Raw genomic sequence first — 21886 nt, 5'->3', positions numbered from 1 at the left:
GGATTACAGGCGCCTGCCACCACACCTAGCTAATTTTTTTTTTTTTTTTTTTTTTTTGTATTTTCATTAGAGACAAGGTTTCAGTCTTGAATTCCTGACCTCTGGTGATCCACCTGCCTCAGCCTCCCAAAGTGCTGGGACTATAGACATGAGAAACCATGCCCGGCCAATTTCTCTCATTATTATTTTTTTTTTTTAAGAGACAAGGTCTCGCTGTGTTGCCCAGGCTGGTCTCAAACTCCTGGGCTCAAGCAATCCTCCTGCCTTGGCCTCCTGAGTACAAAAGTGCATCTCAAATAGTTTTAAAATGATGTGCAATATTTAGCAACCAGTACAGCCCAGCATCAACCAATCAGAGTGTCTGACTGTTGAGAACAGATGCAGCCAAGGTGCCACCCCTGTGTGTACCAGCTGGACTTCAGCACTGTGTAGTGTTCACAATATGAAAGGAAAAGCTGAACAGCTAACAGGAGATGTAAAATATCTTCACAACTCTATTAAATAAGCAATCAAAAAGCAACCAACTGCAGAACAAGATAATTCATACTGTCTACATTAAAATTAATTTTTTTTTTTTTTTTTTGAGACAGAGTCTGTCACTCAGGCTGAAGTACAGTGGTGCTGTCTCGGCTCACTGCAGCCTCCACCTCCCGGGTTCAAGTTATTCTCCTGCCTCTGCCTCCCGAATAACTGGGATTACAAGCATGCGCCACTGCACCCAGCTAATTTTTGTATTTTTAGTAGAGATGGGATTTCACCAAGTTGGTCAGGGTGGTCTTGAACACTTGGCCTCAAGTGATCCACCCACCTCAGCCACCAAAAGTGCTGGGATTACAGATGTGAGCTATCACGCCTAGCCAAAATTAAGAATTTCTGTTCAGTGAAGGATACCCCTAGATACAAAGAAAATTTCAATTTTTTCCCCTTTAAATTTTTTTTTTTTTTGAGACGGAGCCTTGCTCTGTCGCCAGGCTGGAGTGCAGCGGCGGAACCTTGGCTCACTGCAATCTCCACCTCCTGGGTTTAAGCGATTCCCCTGCCTCAGCCTCCAGAGTAGCTGGGACTACAGGTGTGAGCCACCATGCCCAGCTAATTTTTTGTATTTTAGTAGAGACGGGGTTTTACCATGTTGGCCAGGAGGGTCTCAATCTCCTGCCCTCGTGATCCGCCCGCCTTGGCCTCCCAAAGCCCCCTTTTTAATTTTTTTTGTAGAGACGAGGTCTCGCTATGTTGCCCAGGCTGGTCTCGAACTCCTGGGCTGAAGCGATCCTTCCACCTCAGCCTCCCAAAGTGCTGGGGTTACCAGTGAACCTCCATACCCAGCCCAAATATGCATTCTTGGAATTATTTGCAATTGCCCAGGAATGTACAAGCAACTCCTGAGAATAAACCAAAAAAGATAAGAAACTCCATAAGAAAATGGGCAATGCACAGGAAGGGAAACCAGAAAGGCTAAGTGAAAAAATTCCCCAAATTAATGCTGATCAGATGAATGTTTATTAAAGCACAGCACCACTATCTACCCATCAGACTGGCAAAATTTAGATAGTCTGGCAATACAAGTGCTGGCAAGGATAAGGAGAAAAGGGCGGCCTCAAGTAGGAGGGTCAGTCACCGTTCTGAAGAAAATCTGGAAAACCATAGAGAAACTGACCTCTATGACCTATAAGCCCATCTTGGGTACATATGCCACACAAGCACAGAAGGGAACACATGAAAGGATGTTTATCGTGGCCTGTATCCAGTGCCAAGGGGTCAGGGACACCCAGGTGTCCCCCACTTTAGGCAATGTGTGTAAACTGCAATTGACATTGCGAAGTGCCGCATAGCAGGTCAAAGCAATACTGCATTTCTAGAAGAGTCAACAGGGCTAGATCTTAGCACACATTGAGTGAAAACGGCATAAGACCTATTGCACAATAGCACTATGTACAGTAAAAGCACATATTCACACATGAAACGTGGTATTTTACAAATACATTCATATTCAAAGATGTGGGTGCTTATGGGAGAGGATGGTGTAAAGAAAAAGAAAAAAGCCATAAAACCAGAGAATCTTTGCATGGGACTGTATTCCTGAGATCCCAAACCAAAGGGATGAATGTGCTATTATGCCTTAAATGTGTGCACCAGGAAATGTAAACTAGAAAGGGTGGCTCTGAAGGGTCCTCGGGTGAGGAAGACCTCCAGGGCTGAGAATCCACCACCTTCATCCTTCAAAAGAGTACCCCAGTTGTCTGCTTATGCTTCAGCCAGCATGTGTGAGCTTGGTCATTTCCTGCAAGCCAGGCAACCACACCAGTGTATAAGCCTCAAGCAAATGTCACTCCCAAGCCCCAAATGGGACTAAGGCCTCTGCTGGGCTAGGCGTGGTGTAAATCCCAGGCCTGGAAGCTCCTACCCAACCCTCATTTGTTTCAACTCACTTTCAATATGTGCATAGTTTCATAGAGCAGACATTTCCATGAGGGAAAGAGGATGATGGTGAAACGGGAGGGGTGAGGGGACATCTCCATGTCACAGAGGCTGCAAAACTCAGCATGACTTGTGGACGGAGCCACAGGCCACCCAGGGCAACAACACCCACATAACTCACCAAGTGGTTAACGGCTCTAAACCAGGGTCAACAGGAGAAGGGACAAAAGTCACTCCTTGATTTTGCTGCAGCTTAAAGATAAGTTCTACCTCAGCTTATGCTAGCCCTTATGGGGCAAAAAAGGGAAAGTCATTCTCCCCAAGTCCAGGCTGGGCCATCAAACAGGGAGTGGGGTATCAGCCCCAGACCTCAATGAGGTCCCCAGATTCCATGCCCAGGTCAGCTGGCAGCTCCCTGCCTGAAAGCTTTGTCCCATCAAAGAAGAAGGAGAGCTTCCGTCCCGACAGTCCCATGGCCTCCTCATAGTGGGACATGAGGGTCTTTAGAGGGGAATCCTGGATGGAGAGAAATGAAAATGGACGTCAGAACATGAAAGGGGGCGGGGATCCTGTAGGGATAGACAGGGAACTTGGGACAGGGAGGATGGGGGCAGGGGCGGAAACAATAAAGTCAGGGCCCCATGTGGGGAAAGGAGAGAGGACAAAGAAGCCAGCCCAGCCAGGCTCCTCTCTGGGAGCTGGGACGAATCCTGTCATCCCTCTGGGCTCCAAGTTGCTCAGATAGAGGACGGGGTCCACGAGCCCAAGGCTTAGGGGTGTAGGCTCTGAGTCAGGCAAGTCCTCCTAGCCTCAGCCTCCTCCCCTATGAAACGGAAGTGTGTACCAATGACTAAGAGAGCCCAGATTCTAGAGTGAGGATGAGCCGAGCTAGAGGCCAGGCTCTCCCACCTATTAGATGTGTGACCTCAGAAAAATGTTACAGGTTATGTTCCCCGGAGAAGACACCTTGTGGTCTTAACCCCTGGTAAGTGTGAATGTGATGTGATTTGGAGACGGGGCCTTTGCAGATGCAATTAAGTTGAGGTTGTACTGGATTAGGACAAGTGCTAATGCTGTGGGACTGGTAGACAGCTCACTGCAACCTCTGCCTCCAAGGTTCAAGCAATTCTCCTGCCTCAGCCTCCTGAGTAGCTGCGACTACACGCACACGCCACCACACCCAGCTAAGTTTTTGTATTTTTGGTAGAGACAGAGTTTCTCTATGTTGCCCAAGCTGGTCTCAAATTTCCTGAGTTCAGATAATCCACCCACTTTGGCCTCCCAAAGTGCTGGGATGACAGGCGTGAGCCCCCGCACCCAGCCTGGGACTGGTTTGCTTATGAAACAGACACAGAAACAGACATGAGGGGAGAGCACGCGTGATGAGAGGGAGAATGGAGTGCACCTGCAAGCCAAGAATGCCAAGGACTGTGGGCAGCCAGCAGGAGCCAGGAGGAAATAGGGCAGGTTCCATGAAGAGACCCTGAGGGACTGCGTGATGTTGTCAAATATATATTTGGTCTTTGTTTCCTGGTATAAAATTCCTAAAATCCTTGGGAAAGAGTTAAGTATCTTTTTGCATGCTAATGAGTTGGCTGGTGGCTGGCAGCCCCTAGAGAGCTTCAGGAATGGTGCTGGTCACTAGAAAGACCAAGGTAGGATAAAAGGGTTGGGACTTTTTCCCCACCCCTCAACCTCCAAGAAGGAGGGAGAGAGTGAAGGTTGAGTTACCACCAATAGCCCATGGTTTAATCAGTCATGCCTATATAACAAAGCTTCCATAAAAATCCAGAGGACAGGGTTTAGAGAACTTCCCAATAGTTGAACATGTGGTGATTCCTGGAGAATGGTGCCCAGGGAAGGTATGGAAGCTCTGCGCCCTTTTCCCATGGCGTGCCCTACACATCTCTTCATCTGTATCCTTTGTAACATCCTTTATAATAAACCAGTAAATGCAAGTAAGTGTCTCCCTGAGTTCTGTAAGCTGCTTTAGCAAATTAAACCCAAGGAGGGGGCCAGGTGCAGTGGCTCATGCCTGTAATCCCAACACTCTGGGAGGCCAAGGTGGGAAGATCGGTTGAGCCCAGGAGTTTGAGTCCAGCCTGGGCAACATAGTGAGACCCCGTCTACACAAAAAAATTAAAAAATTAGCCAAGGGTAGTGGCACACACCTGTAGTCCCAGCTACTCAGGAGGCTGAGGTGGAAGGATCGCTTGAGCCCAGGAGTGAGGCTGTGGTAAGCCAAGATCGCACCAGTGCACCCCAGCCCAGGCAACAGAGCAAGACCCTGTCTCTTTTTTTTTTTTTTGAGACAAAGTCTAGCTCTGTTGCCCAGGCTGGAGTGCAGTGGCTCGATCTTGGCTCACTGCAACCTCCACCTCCCGGGTTCAAGTGATTCTTCTGCCTCAGCCTCCTGAGTAGTTGGGACTATAGGTGCACGCCACCATGCCCGGCTAACTTTTTGTATTTTTAGTAGAGACAGGGTTTCACCATGTTGACCAGACTGGTCTTGAACTCCTGACCTCGTGATCCGCCCACCTCAGCCCCCCAAAGTGCTGGGATTACAGGTGTGAGCCACCATGTCCGGCCCTGTCTCGTTTTTTTTCCAAAAAAAAAAAAAAAAAAGAAGAAAATCCTGAGTTTGTTTTTTCCCCCATATCTTCAGAGCCCCTGGCTCTGCTAACACCTTGATTTCAGACTTCTACCCTCCAGAACAATGAGAGAATAAATTTATGTTGTTTTAAGCCACCCAATTTGTGGTACTTTGTTACAACAGCCAAAATACAAAAGTGGGGTGCTGCCGGAATAAATGGTTAAATGTAACAGTGGCTTTGAAATTGGATCAGGGTTGCCGGGCACGGTGGCTCACGCTTGTAATTCCAGCACTTTGGGAGGCCGAGGCGGGCGGATCACAAGGTCAGGAGATTGAGACCACGGTGAAACCCCGTCTCTACTAAAAATACAAAAAATTAGCCGGGCGTGGTGGCGGGCGCCTGTAGTCCCAGCTACTCGGAGAGGCTGAGGCAGGAAAATGGCGTGAACCCGGGAGGCGGAGCTTGCAGTGAGCCGAGATAGCGCCACAGCACTCCAGCCTGGGCGACAGAGGAGACTCCGTCTCAAAAAAAAAAAAAAAAAAAAAAAAAAGAAATTGGATCAGGGCTAGAAGAATTTTTTTTTTTTTTTTTTTTTTAGATAGGGTCTTGCTGTCTCCCAGGCTGGAGTGCAGTAGCCCAATCTTGGCTCACTGCAGTCTCAATCTCCTAGGCACAAGCGATCCTCACACCTCACCCTCCTGGGTAGCTGGAACTATAGGCATGCACCAGCATGCTGGGCTAATTTTTGTATTTTTTTGTAGAGGCAGGGTTTCACTATGTTGCCCGGGCTGGTCTTGAACTCCTGAGCTCAAGCAATCTGTCCATGTTGGCCTCTCAAAGTGTTAGGATTACAGATGTGAGGCACTGCACCTGGCCAAAGCTGGAAGAATTTTGAGGTGTATGTTAGAAAAAACCTAGACTGCCTTCAAGAGACTGCTGGTAGAAATATGGACATTAAAGGGAATGTCCCTGCAGGCTCACAAAGAGGAAAGGTGCAGAGAAATCTCCTATCATCTTAAGAGGATGCATATATTGTTATGAACAGAAGGCTGCTAGAAATATGAATAATAAAGGTGTTTCTGGTGAGGTCTCTGGAGGAAATGAGGAATGTGTTATTGGTAACTGGAATAAAAGTTTCCAATAAAGGTGGTGCAATCATGGCTCACTACAACCTTGATCTCCCAGGCTCAAGCAATCCTCCTGCCTCAGCTGCCTGGGGAGCTAGGACTACAGGTGCTGGGGTTACAAGTGTGAGCCACTGCACCTGGCCCAATTTCTCCCTTTTGAAATGGGAATGTCTATCCTATGTCTGTCCCATCACTGTATTTTAGAAGCAAATAACTTATTTTCTAGATTTCATGGGTCCACAGAGAGAGAGAGGAATTTTGTCCCAGAATGGACCATACCAAGTCTCATCCAAAACTGATTTAATGATTTAGAAAATAAGATTGGGACTTCTTGAGTTGATTATATTTAAATGAGATTTTGGGCTTAAGAGTTGATGTTGGGATGGGTTAAGACTTGTAGGGATATTGGAATGGGATGTATATATTTTGCAGATGGCAAGGCCATGAATTTGGTGGGGGCTAGAGAACAGTGTGTTAAGGGTTGAACTGTATTCCCCTGAAAAGGTACTTTGTGGTCTTAACCCCTAGTAAATGTCAATGTAACCTTATTTGAAAGTAGGGACTTTGCAGATATAATCAAGTTGAGATGAGGTTGTGCTTGGTTAGGGTGGGGCTAGCCCAACATGACCTATGTCTTTCCAAGAAGAGAGACGAACACAGACAGAGACACATGGAGAACACCATGTGATCACAGAGGGAGAGACTGGAGTGACACAGCTGCAAGCAAAGGAACTCTGGCCACCAGCAGAAGCTAGAAAGAGGTAAGGAAGGTTTCCACTCAGATTCTCAGACAGAACCAGGCCCTGCCAACACCTTCAATTCAGACTTCTAGCCTCCAGAAGTGTAAGGGAATAGGTTTCTATTGTTCTAAGCCACCCAATTTGTGTATTTCGTTACAGTAGACTTAAGAAATGAATGCAGCAGGCCAGGCATGGTGGCTCACTTGAGGTCAGGAGTTCGAGACCAGCCTGGCCAGCATGGTGAGATCCTGTCTCTACTAAAAATACAAAAATTAGCCCAGCATGTGCACCTGTAATCCCAGCTACATGGGAGGCTGAGAAAGGAGCATCACTTGAAACTCGGAAGGCAGAGGCTGCAGTGAGCCAAGATCATGCCAGACTCCAGCCTGGGCGACAGGGCGAGACTCCATCTCAAAAAAAAAAAAAAAACAAATGACTGCACCAAGTTGCTTATTCCACCTCTCTAGAACTCAGTCTTCTTATTGCCAAATGAGGATAACAACAGTGCTTTGTGGCCCACATCAGATTGTTGTGAAATTAAATAAGATCCTGAATGAGAGGAAATTATCCTCGGCACGGGGACTGGCACTTAGCCGTGTGGCCTTCATTGTTATTTTGATGGGTTTTATTGATTACCATCTAAGGGTCCTTTCTGTTTTAATCAGAAGGAGTCAGGAGACCGAGGGGGCACCCAGACTAGGGCAGAGGGTACCAGTAGAAGCGGGGAGGGAAGTTGAACGATGGGTTTTCCCACTACCTAGGATGGCTGGGAACCCAAGAACATGGAGGGCAGTGTCTCCTGCAAGTCAAGATTAGGGGAATCCATCCTCCATTAACTGACAAGAGAGACAAGAGGCAGCAGAGGACAGGGTGAGGGGTGTGAAGAGCCATCTCTCCCACTCACTCGAGACAGTGAGACTTCCAGTGTCTGGTGTTTCTCCTTTCCCTGCACCCGGAGCTGGAGCTGTTGGGACGTCTCTGTGGCCTCTGGAGAACTTGCTAGTACCACACAGTCTGTGGGAGGCAGAATCAGGAAGCCAGAGCTAAGTAGGGGCTTGGAAGCAGGGCCTGTGCTGAACCTCTCCCCATATCCCCTTCCCCTGGCAAATGCCTCAAGGCCCCACCTCCCTGCCTTCCTCTCACCAATGATGTCAGCCACTCCGAGCTTTAGGGTCCTGGGAGTGGCAGTAGGTGATAGCTCTGTCTCTCCAAAAAGCAAAAGGATCCTGCTTGGGGACACCCCAAGGTGGGTGGCCATGTGGTCCACCACACTCTGCAGGGGCTCCGACTAGGGATGGGGACAACAAGCAAAAGAGGTCTTCCTGCCTTGAAATCCATGCCCTCGGCCACACCACCCAAACACAAGCTCTGGCCTTAGCTACTTGCTAAGCTCCTCAGCTGTGAGTTTCATCATATTTACCTGGTAAGGTATAGAATAAAATCGTGTCAGCAAGGGGTACAGGTGAGTAACACAAAGATATAGCAGCCATGGGTTAGAACAAAGAAAGGGGTGGTGGGGATTGCAGCAAACTGGAACTCACATGCCACCTAGACAGGCTAGCTGTTATGCAGCTCCAGTTGATTGGCACTGTGTGGGAACGTGGGCCAGTGTGACATCTTCCTATATTTTTCTTTTTTTTTTTTTTTTGAGACGGAGTTTTGCTCTTGTTAATCAGGCTGGAGTATAGTGGCGCAATCTCAGCTCATTGCAACCTCCACCTCCTGGGTTCAAGTGATTCTCCTGCCAGGCTGGTCTCAAACTCTTGAATTCAAGTGATCCACTTGCCTCGGCCTCCCAAAGTACAGGGATCACAGGTGTGAGCCACCGCACCTGGCCACATCTTCCTATTTTTTAAGAGAAGCCAGAAATCTGGACCTTTTTTTTTCTTTCTTTGTATTTTTAGTAGAGGCGGGCTTCACCATATTGGCCAGGCTGGTCTTGAACTCCTGATCTCAAGTGAGATCTGAGGCACAGTCTCGCTCTTTCACCCGGGCTGGAGGGCAGTGGCACGATCTTTGCTCACTGCAACCTCCGCCCCCTGGGTTCACGTGATTCTCCTGCCTCAGCCTCCGAGTTGCTGGAATTACAGGTGCCCACCACCGAGCCCAGCTAATTTTTTATATTTTTAGTAGAGATGAGGTTTCACCATGTTGGCCAGGCTGGTCTCGAACTCCTGACCTCAGGTGATCTGCCTGCCTTGGCCTCCCAAGTGCTGGGATTACAGGCGTGAGGCACTGCACCTGGCCAGTAATCTGGACCTTTGTATGAAATCACCCATCACAAAGGTGACAACAAACTCGTATATTTTTAAAGCATTTGGTCAGGCATGGCGGCTCACACCTATAATCCCAGCATTTTGAGAGGCCAAGGCGGGAGGCTTGCTTGAGGTCAGGAGTTCAAGATCAGCCTGAGCAACAAAGCAAGATCCCATCTCCATTTTTTTTTTTTTTTTTTAAGAGACAGGGTCTTGCTCTGTCACCCAGGCTGCAGTGCAGTGGCCCAATCACAGCTCACTGCAGCCCCCAACTCCTGGACTCAGAAGATCCTCCTGCATCAGCCTCCCAAGTCACTGGGACTACAAGTGTGCGCCACCATGCCTGGTTAATTTTTTTTATTTTTAGTAGAGACAAGGTCTCACTATTTTGCCCAGGCTGGTCTTGAACTCCTGGCCTCAAGTGATCCTCTCACCTTGGCCTCCCAAAGTGCTGGGATTACATGAGTGAGCCACTATGCCTGGCCCCCATCTCTATGTTTAAAAAATAAAATAGGCCAGGCACAGTGGCTCATGCCTGTAATCCCAACACTTTAGGAAGCGGAGACAGGGGATCACTTGAGATCAGGAGTTCAAGACCAGCCTGGCCAATATGGTGAAGCCCTGCCTCTACTAAAAATACAAAAATTAGTCGGGCATGGTGGCGGGCACCTGTAGTCCAAGCTACTCAGGAGGCTGAGGTGGGAGAATCGCTTGAACCTGGGAGGTGGAGGTTTCAGTGAGCAGAGATCGTGCCACTGCACTCCAGCCTAGGCGACAGAGTGAGACTCCGTCTCAAAAAACAAAAATAATAAAAAATAATAAAATAAAATAAAATAAGTCTACAGAGCAAAGAAAGCAGACACACTGCTGAAAAAGCCATGGGCTGCCAGTTTGCAGCCTCTGCCTTAGTTGCTTGACTGATGCACTGTGCGTCAGTAACGGTAATGTCTGTTATCATTCCTGGTGTTGAAACAGGGTCATCCCTACAAAAATATCAGGCTTCGCCCAGAAGCTGGCAGAGCTCAGGGTGACTGAGTGACATCTGCTGTGTCCAGGGCAGTGAGAGCAAGCCCAAGAGGGAAGCCCAGGTTCCTAGGAAGGTAAGAGAGACTACCAAAAAGCTTCTTAGAAGACAGGATGCTTCACACCTGGAATCCCAGCACTTTGGGAGGTCAATGAGGGACGATCACTTGAGCCCAGGAGTTTGGAACCAGCCTGGACACAGTGAGACCACTTTTTGAAGGGAAAAAAAAAAGACACAGGATGCTTATGAGGAGCCTTAAAGAATAGGTAGAAAGTTTTCCAGAAAGAGAGGGGAGTGTTGGGAAAATGCAGACAGAGGAAACAAAAAGTTTGGAGGCAGGACAGACTGAAAAGAATGATGGGCAGCTCCAGAGAGCACGATGGGAAAAGGATGACAGTCCCTTCTGCCAGGACACCCCTGCTGGACACCACCATCTCTTCAGAAGCAGCTCCTGGGTCCTTCTCCCATGGGCCTCAGGCACTCACCATTCTGAGGGGCAATCTGACCAGGTCAGCCCGGCAACGGATTTTGAGTGGGAAGAGTCGGGGGGTCTCTGGGAGGGTGGGCCCTTCCACCAAGACCACTTCATCCTCTTGGCCCTGTTGCTCTTGGCCCTGAGGTGGCTTGGGGCTCAGACAGGAACGGAGATCCTGGAGGCGCTTGTTCACCTCACTGCAGTGCAGACAGGACTCTGGGTCAACTGGAGTCAGCCACCCTCCCGGATTGCCCTCTTCCATCCCAGCCAGAGCCCCTGCGCTTGGCACCTTAACTTCTTGAGTGCCCGAGTATGCTTTCTGCTTTTGGTCCTTGGTGAAGGTGGGGGCAGAGGAGAGTTGTCCAGATCCCTGTAGAAGCAAGAGACGGCAGGATGGAGGCAATGGAGAGAGCCTGGCCCCACAAATCCTAGAAACCAGATCCTTGGACAATCAAGCATAGTCAGACGCAATGGCTCACACCTGTAATCCCAGCACTTTTGGAGGCTGAGCCAGGAGGATCACTTGAGCCCAGGAGTCCAAGACCAAGCTGGGCCAGATGGGGAGACCCTATTTCTTTTTTTTTTTTTTCTTTTTGAGACGGAGTCTTGCTCTGTCGCCCAGGCTGGAGTGCAGTGGCGCAATCTTGGCTCACTGCAAGCTTCGCCTCCCGGGTTCATGCCATTCTCCTGCCTCAGCCTCTCCGAGTAGCTGGGACTACAGACGCCCGCCACCACGCCCGGCTAATTTTTTGTATTTTTTTAGTAGAGACGGGGTTTCACCGTGGTCTCGATCTCCTGACCTCGTGATCCGCCCACCTCGGCCTCCCAAAGTGCTGGGATTACAAGCGTGAGCCACCGCGCCCGGCCGCCTATTTCTACATAATTAGCCAGGCATAGTGAAACACAGCTGTAGTCCCAGCTACTCAGGAGGCTGAGGTGGGAGGGTCGCTTGAACCCAGGAATTTGAGGCTGCAGTTAGCTATGATCATGCCACTGCACTCCAGCCTGGGCAACGGAGTGAGGCCCTATCTCCAAAAAATGTAAAAATACATTTAAAAAAAAAAAAGAGGAAGCAGCTTCCAATAACCCCCATTTCCACTGGAAGGCAGGGGTAGGGGAGAGGGAAAGCCTGAGGCATCATTTTTATATTTACATGACCTGAATATTAGGGAAGAAAATGCCTCATTTTTGAGATTGTCACTTCCCAGGAAAATGTCCAATAATATCCGACAGACGGCAAGCACTTATCATATGTCCCATGTTGCCCAGGCTGGTCTTGAACTCCTGGGCTCAAGGGATTCACTCCCCTTGGCCTCCCAAAGTGCTAGGATTACAGGCAAGAGCCATTGTGCCCAGCCAAGTGTTAACTCTTGATTGACTCAGCAATTCACTGACACAAGTGCCACTATTATCCCCAGGTTTGGGGGGATTTTTTTGTCTGTTTGCTCTTTAGAGACTGGGTCTCACTCTGTCACCCAGGCTGCAGTATAGTGGCACAATCATGGCTCACTGCAGCCTCTAACTCCTGGGATCAAGAGATTTTCCCACCTTAGCCTCCTGAGCAGCTGGGATTACAGGCGTGCGCCACCACGCCAGGCTAATTTTTTTTTATTTTTTGTAGAGACAGGGTCTCTCTACATTTCCCAGGCTATAAAACGGGGTTTTATAGATGAAGAAAGAGAAGCACAGAGAGGACAGGGAAGCTGGATTGGAGCCATACCTTAAGCTCACATTACTAGTGTCTCGGAATCCACTCCCAAGGGTGATCCTGAAGGGTTCACTGTCACCCCCCGGGGTAAGCCACCTCTTTTCCCAAGCGCTTCATTCCCCACATGAACCTCAACAGTCCTTCTATCCCTTCTTCTAACCCTTTCAGGAGCCACCCAAGAGTCCTGCTTGCCTCCGCTTACCCCTCCAACTCATTTCCTGCTCCCAGGGCCCAAGGACCCTGGCCTGACTCACAGAAACTCTGTCTTTTTCTTCTCTTCTTTATCCTTAGTCCTCAGCTTTGTCTTCCAGGGAGAGCCTGGTGATGGGGAGCCCTCATGGTAGAGACCACTCGAATCTGCCAGCTCCGCCTCTGGGGGCAGAGGAAGAGAAGGTAGAAGGGGGTTATCCAAGGGAGGCCAGCGAAGGCCAAGAAGAAACAAGTCAGAGGCTTCAAGAAGGTCCCAGGAAAGGAGACCACAGAGCCCCTGGCACACACAGGGCCACACGATAATATTGGGAAAGGGGGCAGGGGATGAGACTGCTATTTAGTACAAAGATAGCTCATATTAACTTAAAATTAACTTAAATTTCTCATGAAAGGAAACCAGGTATTATTTTCTATAATACAGAAATTTCTTTCTATTTGCCTGCTGTCAATAAAAGATCATCACAAACCACGAAAATAAATACTGTGAAAATTAAAAAACGATAAGAAACCCTAGATCAGTGGCTCTCAACCAGGGACAATTTTGCCTCCGAGGGGACATATAGCAACGTCTAGAGACAATATTGGTTATCAAAATGTGGAGGGCAAGGGGACTGAGGTATAATACTTCCCAGGGATGGAAGTCAGGATGCCGCTAAACTTTCTACAACGTACAGGGCAGTTTCCAACACCAAAGAATTTTCCAGTCCAAAGAATGCCAGTAACACTGAAGTCATGAAATCCTGTCCTGACTAACTATGGCAGCTGCAAGAGGCCTGTGATTCTGCATTTCTTTTTTCTTTTTTTTTCTTTTTTTTTTTGAGACCGGGTCCTGCTGTGTCACCCAGCTTGGAGTGCAGTGGCATGATCATGGCTCGCTGCAGCCTCGACCTCCTGGGCTCAGGTGTTTCTCCCACCTCAGCCTCCTAAGTAGCTAGGACTACAAGTACACATCACCATGCCTGGTTAATTTTTTATTTTTCTGTAGAAACAGGGTCTTATCATGTCGCGCAGGCTGGACTCAAACTCTTGGGCTCAAGCAGTCCTCCCATCTCAGCCTCCCAAAGTGCTGGGATTACAGCACTTTGAACCACTGTGCCCAGCTGATCCTGCATTTCTAGCAAGCTTCCAAGGGATGCTATATATGGCTGGGCCCACGTTTTGAGTATCAGGGACAGAGGTACCTTTTACATAGCACTTCTATGTCCTAGGTACTATCCTAAAGCATATACCTAGCCAAAAGGCAGCTCTCTCTATATTCCCTTTCGTTAATTCTCACCAAAATCTGCACCAAAATGGGATCTACTATTATCCCCACTTTGATAATGAGGAAATTGAAGCACTGAGAAATTAAGAAACTCGCCCAGGCCGGGCGTGGTGGCTCACTCCTGTAATCCCAGCACTTTGGGAGGCCAAGGCAGACAGATCACCTAAGTCCAGGAGTTCGAGATCAGCCTGGCCAACATGATGAAACCCCATCTCTACTAAAAATACAAAAAAGCCAGACATGGTGGTGGGCGCCTGTAATCCCTGCTACTCGGGAGGCTGAGGCAGGAGAATGGCTTGAAACTGGGAGATGGAGGTTGCAGTGAGCTAAGATTGCGCCACTACACTCCAGCCTGGGTGACAGAGTGAGACTCTGTCTCAAAAAAAAAAAAAAAAAAAAAAGAAAAGAAAAGAAAAAAGAAACTCGTCTAAGGTCACACAGCTATTAAGAGATAGAGCTGAGGCCAGGCACAGTGGCTCACGCCTATAATCCCAGCACTTTGGGAGGCCAAGATGGGCGGATCACCTGAGGTCAGGAGTTCAAGACCAGCCAGGCCAACATGGTGAAACCCCATTTCTATTAAAAATACAAAAAATTAGCCAGGCGTGGTGGGAATTAGTTAGCTACTGGGAAGGCTGAGGCAGGAGAATCGCTTGAACCCAGAAGGCGGAGGTTGCAGTGAGCCAAGATCGCGCCATTGCACTCCAGCTTGGGCAACAAGAGAGAAACTCTGTCTCAAAAAAAAAAAAAAAAAGAAAGAGAACTGAGATTCAAACCCAGGCCAGATGGCTCCTGTTTGCTTTTAATCACCCCACCATACTCCCTCATGATACAAGAGTCTCGGTCCAAGGTCTCCATTTGCCCACTGGATTATTTCCTTATTAGACTTGATTCCTATTCCCCGCCCTTGAGTTGTTTGCAAAAAATGCATCAATGGGAGAGGACAAAGACAGGGCATCCCTGATAAGATTCAGAGAACACCCTGCTGGCTCCAGTGTTCCCAAAGAACTTGCTGCAGATGTAACAAGATGTCAGATTCTCAACATCTCACCGCCTCCTGCCCCTCCCAGGACTACAGAATCAGCATCTCTTCAGGTGGCACCAGAAATGTATACATTAATACATTCTATGCTTGTTAACAATCCAGCTCCTGTGGCTGGGATGCAGGAGTCCCCTCTCCCACGCTCTTCCCTTGAGCCTCAGGAGACAACTGACTGCAGGAATATAACCCCAGGAAGTCTCCTAAGAGAAACCAGCGCTGCGTGCCTCTCCCTGGAGGCCCTCCCTTACCTTCCTCATCCCCTGGAGGGTAGAGTTTCAGGAGGGATAGGTCATCTGGGATAAGGCGAAGGCTGCTTTTAACCTGCAAAGACAAGAAGGGAGAGGGGTCAGGCCCAAGTCCTCCCCCTACCGAAAGAAAAAATTGGGGGTGATTCTTCCCTGACACCCAGCTCCCAAATCCTCCCTAAGATCGTGAACACCTTGGCCCTCTTCTGGCAACCTGGAAGTCCAGCTTCCCCAGGATTCAGAATGGAAGTACCCTTCACCCTTTCCTCCATCTGCCTAAGGCACTCTGAAGATGTATGTTTCCTTGTCCTTTTTAACTAGGTTACTAGCCGCCCCTCTACCCCTGACTCTTAGGGACTCTCAGTCCCCTAGCTCACACGACCATCGGGGGACTCCAGCCTCCTGGAGCCGCCCAGTCTTCTCTGAACCCGCATGGACCCCAACCCCCAATACCGCAGCTCCCTGGCTTCATTTGCCATGGGCCCCAACCTCAAAATCCAACGGCCCCAGGTCCTCCCAGTCCCTCTCCAAAACCTCAGGAACCCCAGCTCTTCAGCCTCCCTGTGCCCCCAAGACTCTAGCTCCTAGGAATCCTAAACTTCCAACGCATCCCACCCTTCTTCACCACCCAGGTCTGCAGAAAAGTCCCGGAGCCCTGCCTCTTCCTGCCTCCAACACCCTAGCGCCCCAGGACCAGCCCCAGAACCCCAGCCTCAACACCCCTATACCGCTACCCTCCCCGAACGCCGGCCCCTCCCTGGAGGCCAAGCCCTTGGCCCTTCCGCCCGTCCCCTCCCCGGGACCGGGCGCACCTTCCCCGAGTACACCGGAACCAGCGGCGCCTCCCCCGGATCCAGCACCAGCCGCCGCCGCCGCCTGACCGGCTCCCGCGGGGGTCCTGCGGGCCGCCCGTCCTCCCCTTCGCTGTCACTGTCGCTGTTATCCTGGGACGCGACCGGCCCCGGGGGCTCCGGGGGCACAACCTCAACCTCGTCCGCGGCATCGCGAGCGGTGGCGACCTCCAGAATTTCCTCATCGCTGTCGCTGACCAAGTCCACAGACACCACGTCCAGCGTGCCCCGGGATGGAGACCGCTGGGCCCGAGGACGCCGGCTCCGACCGCCCCAGCCGCCCCGACCCCCTCGGCCGGCACCGCTACCTCGGGACGAGCGGCCCCGCTTCCCCACAGGCTCCGCCATGGCACACGTTCCTCCACAACACACGCCCGCCTCCTCTCGCCTCGCCCCGCCCCCTTCAGCGACTTTCGCCTTGCATTGGACAAACAGCCTGCTCGTCATCACCTCTTCGCGCCCCACGAGCGGGATCCGCCTTCCCGCCTTTTCATTGGTCTCTGTAACCGCTCATCATGCACCCATCTCTGAAACCAAGGCGCCAAAGATTCCAATCACCTCGGCGCAATCACCCTAGCTTTCGATTCAGTCGGCCTCACCCATTGGCTGGGCCTCCTCTCCACAGACGAGCCTCTTCCGGACCCGCCCATCCAAGACAACCGTCTTCCGGCTTGGTTAGTGGCAGGGCATCCTGGGAAATGTAGTCCTCGAGCGGTAAAGTTTCCGGGAGAAGGAAGGCGGGCCTGGAATTCCTTGTAGAAACCGCGGATTTAACCAGGCGCGGTGCCTCACGCCTGTAATCCTGGCACTTTGAGAGGCTGAGGCGGGCAGATTGGTTGAGCTCAGGAGTTTGAGACCAGCCTGGCCAATGTGGCGAAACCGCGTCTCTACTAAGAATGCAAAAATTACCGGGGCGTGGTGGCACCCCTCTGTGGTCCCAACTACTCAGGAGGCTGAGGTGGGAGTTTCTCTGGAGCCGGGAGGCGGAGATCGCACCACTGCACCCCAGCCTGGGTGACAGGGCCAGACCCTGTCTCAAAAATGCTTTAAAGAAATAATAAGATTGGCCGGGCGCGGTGGCTCATGCCCGGCCGGTAATCTCAGCACTTTGGGAGGCCGAGGCGGCCGGATCACTGAGGTCAGGAGTTCAAGACCAGCCTGGCCAACATGGTGAAACCCCATCTCTACTAAAAATACAAAAATTAGGCGGGCGTGGTGGCGTGCACTTGTAATCCCAGCTACTCGGGAGGCTGAGGCAGGAGAATTGCATGAGCCCGGGAGGCAGAGGTTGCAGTGAGCCAGATCCTGCCGCTGCACTCCAGCCTGGCCGACAGACCGAGACTCTCTCTCAAAAAAAAAAAAGAAAGAAAGAAAGAGAAATAATAAGGCTGGGCGCGGTGGCTCACGCGTATAATCCAGCACTTTGGGAGGCCGAGGCGGGCGGATCACCTGAGGTCAGGAGTTAGAGACCAGCCTGACCAACATGATAAACCCCATCTCTACTAAAATACAAAAATTAGATGGGCGTGGTGGGGGGGCGCCTGTAATCTCAGCTACTCCAGAGGCTGAGGCAGGAGAATCGCTTGAACCCAGGAGGCAGAGGTTGCACTGAGCCAAGATTGTACCACTGCACTCCAGCCTGGGCAACAGAGTGAGACTCCATCTCAAAAACAAAACTTATGTATTTGTTTATTTTTAAATTTTATTTCATTCATTTATTTAATTTTATATATTTATTTATTTTGAGATGGAGTTTCACTCTTGTTGCCCAGGCTGGAGTGCAATGGCTCGATCTCGGTTCACTGCAACCTCTGCCTCCCAGATTCAAGCAATTCTCGTGCCTCGGTCTCCCAAGTGGCTGGGATTGATTACAGGCGTGCACCACCATGCCCAGCTAATTTTGTATTTTTAGTGGAGATGGGGTCTCACCATGTTGATCAGGCTGGTCTTGAACTCCTGACCTCAGGTGATCCACCCCCCACCTCCCTTGGCCTCCCAAAGTGCTGGGATTACAGGCGTGAGCCACTGCGCCTGACTATTTATTTTATTTTTTTCTTTTTCTTGAGACAGAGTTTCACTGTGTCGCCCAGGCTGGAGTGCAATGGTGCGATCTCAGCTCATTGCAACCTCCATCTTCAGGGTTCAAATGATTCTCTTGCCTCAGCTTCCCGAGTAGCTGCGATTACTGGTGCCTGCCACCTCGCCCAGCTAATTTTTGTATTTTTAGTAGAGACGGGGTTTCACCATGTTGCCCAGGCTGGTCTTGAACTCCTAACCTCAAGTGATCCACCTGCCTCGGCCTCCCAAAGTGCGGGGATTACAGGTGTAAGCCATAGCACCCAGCCTGGCATATGTAAATCTTCATGATGGCTACATAAGTCACTTGCTGGTCTCCGAATTCAGGAATTCAAGGACCTGGGAGCCCGGACGAAATGCCGTCATCAAGACAGTTAGCTCTCCTGTCTCCCATTTCCCCTAGGAGGGAAAAGCTTGGCTTTAGTCTTGCTCCAAGATGCAGGCTACCTCCTCTCCTAAAGATACGAAAAGTGTGTGTCTACCCACCCCTACCATACAAGCCAACTTGATAACACAGGTGGTCACCCCACTTACCATCATAAAGTTAGACTGGGGCCAGGCATGGTGGCTCACGCCTGTAATCCCAGCACTTTGGGAGGCCGAGGCGGGTGGATCACTTGAGGTCAAGAGTTCGAGACCAGCCTGGCCAACATGGTAAAACCCCATCTCTACTAAAATACAAAAAAAAAAAATTAACTGGGCATGGTGGTGCGCGCCTGTATTCCCAGCTACTTGGGAGGCTGAGGCAGGAGGATCACTTGAACCCAGGAGGCGGAGGTTGCAGTGACCCGAGATCGAGCCATTGCCCTCCAGCCTGGGCGACAGAGCCAGACTCTGTTGCAAAAGAAAAAAAAAAAAAAAAAGCCAGGCACACCTGTAATCCCAGCACTTTGGGAGGCCAAGGCGGGCAGATCACAAGGTCCAGAGATTGAGACCATCCTGGCTAACACAGTGAAACCCCGTCTCTACTAAAAAATACAAAAAAGTAGCCAGGCATGGTGGCGGGCGCCTGTAGTCCCAGCTACTCAGGAGGCTGAGGCAGGAGAATGGCGTGAACCCAGGAGGCAGAGGTTGCAGTGAGCCGAGATCGCGCCACTGCACTCCAGCCTGGGCAACAGAGCGAGACTCCATCTCAAAAAAAAAAGGCTGAACTACGTTTGACTAAAGGTGTTGTCAAGTCCTCTTACATGAGGACTAGTCATTGTTTATCTTGAAAACATGATATTGCAACCACCCCTATAAACTTGAGGAGAAGGGAGAGGGAGAAATGAAAAGAAACCAAGTTTGCGGTGCGCTCAGCATTGATCTCAGGGCAGCTGCTCCCTGACCTGCTTCCCCAAAGCCATCTGGTGCCTGTTGCCCCACAGTCACGTAGCCCCTGTCACAAGATTATAGTTCCCCCTAACTGCTCTTGAATCACAGCTTGGACATTACATTAGGCGTTCCCTTTGAGATATTCCTTCAGGTCTTGATGGAACTACTGACTCAGCTGACCTGAAGGACCTCACAAGGAGCTGACTGCCCCCAAAATGCAGCTTCTACACCCTGACGATTTCATCCCCCTTCCCAACCAATTAATGACCCCAATTTTCCAGCCCATTACCCTCCACAAACCCCTTAAAAGCCCCAGACTAGAACTCCTTGGAGAGAGATTTGAGGGTCTCCTCCCATCACCTCGCTCGGCACCCTGCGATCATTAAACTCTCTCTGCTGCGTCCCCACTGTCTCAGAGTCACAGACTTGTAACTGTACAGTGGGCATATGAACCAGCAGCTCCTGTAACAATATGGAATTTGAAATTTTATCTTGAAAACAGGATAATGGTTTATACCTGCTTGGCTGTAACGAAGGATGAGATATTTCTTTTTGCCTTTGAAATCTTTTAGCAGATTGCCAGTGATGTGCATCACATTCTAACTTAATGCTTATTCAAGCCGGGTGCAGTGGCTCACGCCTGTAATCCCAGTACTTTGGGAGGCTGAGGCGGTTGGATCGCCTGAGGTCAGGAGTTCGAGACCAGCCTGGCCAATAAGGTGGTGTATTTTTCTACTAAAAGTACAAAAAATTAGCCAGGCATTGTGGTGGGCACCTGTAATCCCAGCTACTCCGGAGCCTGAGGCAGTAGGATCACTTGAACCTGGGAGGCGGAGGTTCCAGTGAGCTGAGATCGTGCCATTGCACTCCAGCCTGGGCAACAAGAGTGAAACTCCATGTCAAAAAAGAAAGAAACATTATGCTTATTCAATAATAAAACTAGCCCAGGCACGGTGGCTTATGCCTGTAATCCCAGCACTGGGAGCCTGAGGTGGGAGGATCACTTGAGGTCTAGGGTTCAAGGCCAGCCTGGGCAATATAGCAAGACCCCATCCCTACAAAAAGTAATAATAATTAGTGGGTGTGGTGATGCACACCTGTAGTCCTAGCTACTTGGGAGGCTGATTGAGCCCAGGAGTTCAAGGCTGCAGTGAGCTATGATCTCACCACTGCACTCTAGCCTGGGCAACAGAGCAAGACCCTCTCTCTAAAAATAAATAAATACATACAATTTAAGGCCAGGCACAGTGGTTCACGTCTGTAATCCCAGCAATTTGGGAGGCCAAGGTGGGAGGATCACTTCAGGCTGAGCGTTAAGATCCGCCTGGGCAATATAGTAAAACCCCCAACTCTATGAAAAATAATAATACATTTTAAAACTTTTTTTTTTTTTTGAGTTGGAGTTTCACTCTTGTTGCCCAGGCTGGAGTGCAGTGGCGCAATCTTGGATCACTGCAACCTCCACCTCCTGGGTTCAAGCGATTCTCCTGCCTCAGCCTCCTGAGTAGCTGGGATTACAGACATGCAACAACCACGCCTGGCTAACTTTTTGTACTTTTAGTAGAGATTGGGTTTCTCCATGTTGGTCAGGCTGGTCTCGAACTCCCGACCTCAGGTGATCCGCCCGCCTCAGCCTCCCAAAGTGCTGGGATTACAGGCGTGAGCCATCGCGCCCAGCCCACTTTCCAACTTTTTAAACAAAAATAAGAATAAAACTGTTTTCTGTCTCTACTACCTTTGTGGAGAAGTTTGTTGGGTTGAGATATTTTGTTTCTTAATTATATTTCCCGAACACACTCGCCAACACCTCCTACCAACAATATTGTGCACCTCAGAGACTACACGCCCTCCACACATCCACAGCGTTGGCAACTCCTGCACAACATATATCCCAACACAACACAAACACGCCCCTTCAACACTTCACTCTTCCCACTTTGCCTCCAACCGTATAACCCCCTGCCGCCTCACACTTACGTCCTACGCCACATGTCGCGCAGGATACTCACACGGCACACACCCTAATATCACATGCTGCTCACACACCCACGGTGCTCACAAAACTCGCGCCTCATACATTCACGCAGAACGGCATGTCGACCTCTGCCCTAGTCCCATCCCATACGCCTCCATCCCAACCGCGGCACCCATGTCCCCTCCAGGCGCCCCCAGCTGGACCAGCATGCATTTCCCTTCCCCGTGCAGACTCGGCCAAGGTCAAGACTGCAGGCGCACAACAGCCAGCAGGTGGAGCTGTTTTCCAGGAAACGGAAGCTCCTTGGACTCCACCGACTTCCCAGCCCCAGGAGGCCTTCAGCCTCTCTCTGTAGCCAGGCTGCAGGCCAGCCTTGGGCGCTCCCGGGAAGCCACTGCAAACCACAAGCAGGAGGTGGCCCTGAGAATCTAAAATTTTCAAGTCTCCTTTCCCCAAACCTTGCTCAAGAGCTGAAAGTTCACCTGTAAGTCCCAGCTACTAGGAACGCTGAGATGGGAAGATTGCTTGAGTCCAGGAGCTCAAGGCTAGCCTGGGCAAACATAGCGAGACC

General features: G+C 50.2%; 1 protein-coding gene across 4 annotated transcripts; it reads right to left on the bottom strand.

Annotated features, from left to right (window-relative positions):
- Positions 1 to 1478: 1478 nt before the first annotated feature.
- On the bottom strand, positions 1479 to 16467 carry NFATC2IP (nuclear factor of activated T cells 2 interacting protein). Of its 4 annotated transcripts, XM_055298296.2 has the most exons (8): positions 15912 to 16373; positions 15103 to 15175; positions 12593 to 12710; positions 10920 to 11000; positions 10641 to 10827; positions 8020 to 8164; positions 7781 to 7890; positions 1479 to 2931 (listed from the first exon to the last, which is right to left on the bottom strand). In XM_055298296.2, exons 1-8 carry the CDS (start codon positions 16296 to 16298, stop codon positions 2773 to 2775), a joined length of 1260 nt encoding a protein of 419 aa, XP_055154271.1. In that variant the 5' UTR covers positions 16299 to 16373; the 3' UTR covers positions 1479 to 2772. The 4 variants fall into 4 exon arrangements, with proteins under 4 accessions (XP_055154271.1, XP_055154272.1, XP_055154273.2 ...); XM_055298297.2 differs by lacking the exon at positions 10920 to 11000; XM_055298298.2 differs by lacking the exons at positions 7781 to 7890; positions 8020 to 8164 and having other exon boundaries at positions 15912 to 16467.
- Between the last annotated feature and the right edge of the window lie 5419 nt (positions 16468 to 21886).

Source organism: Symphalangus syndactylus, chromosome 11 (assembly GCF_028878055.3).
Source record: "Symphalangus syndactylus isolate Jambi chromosome 11, NHGRI_mSymSyn1-v2.1_pri, whole genome shotgun sequence".
NCBI classification, from domain to species: Eukaryota; Metazoa; Chordata; class Mammalia; order Primates; family Hylobatidae; genus Symphalangus; species Symphalangus syndactylus.
Note: the sequence above shows the minus strand (reverse complement) of the source record. Positions and strands in the feature narration are given on the sequence as shown.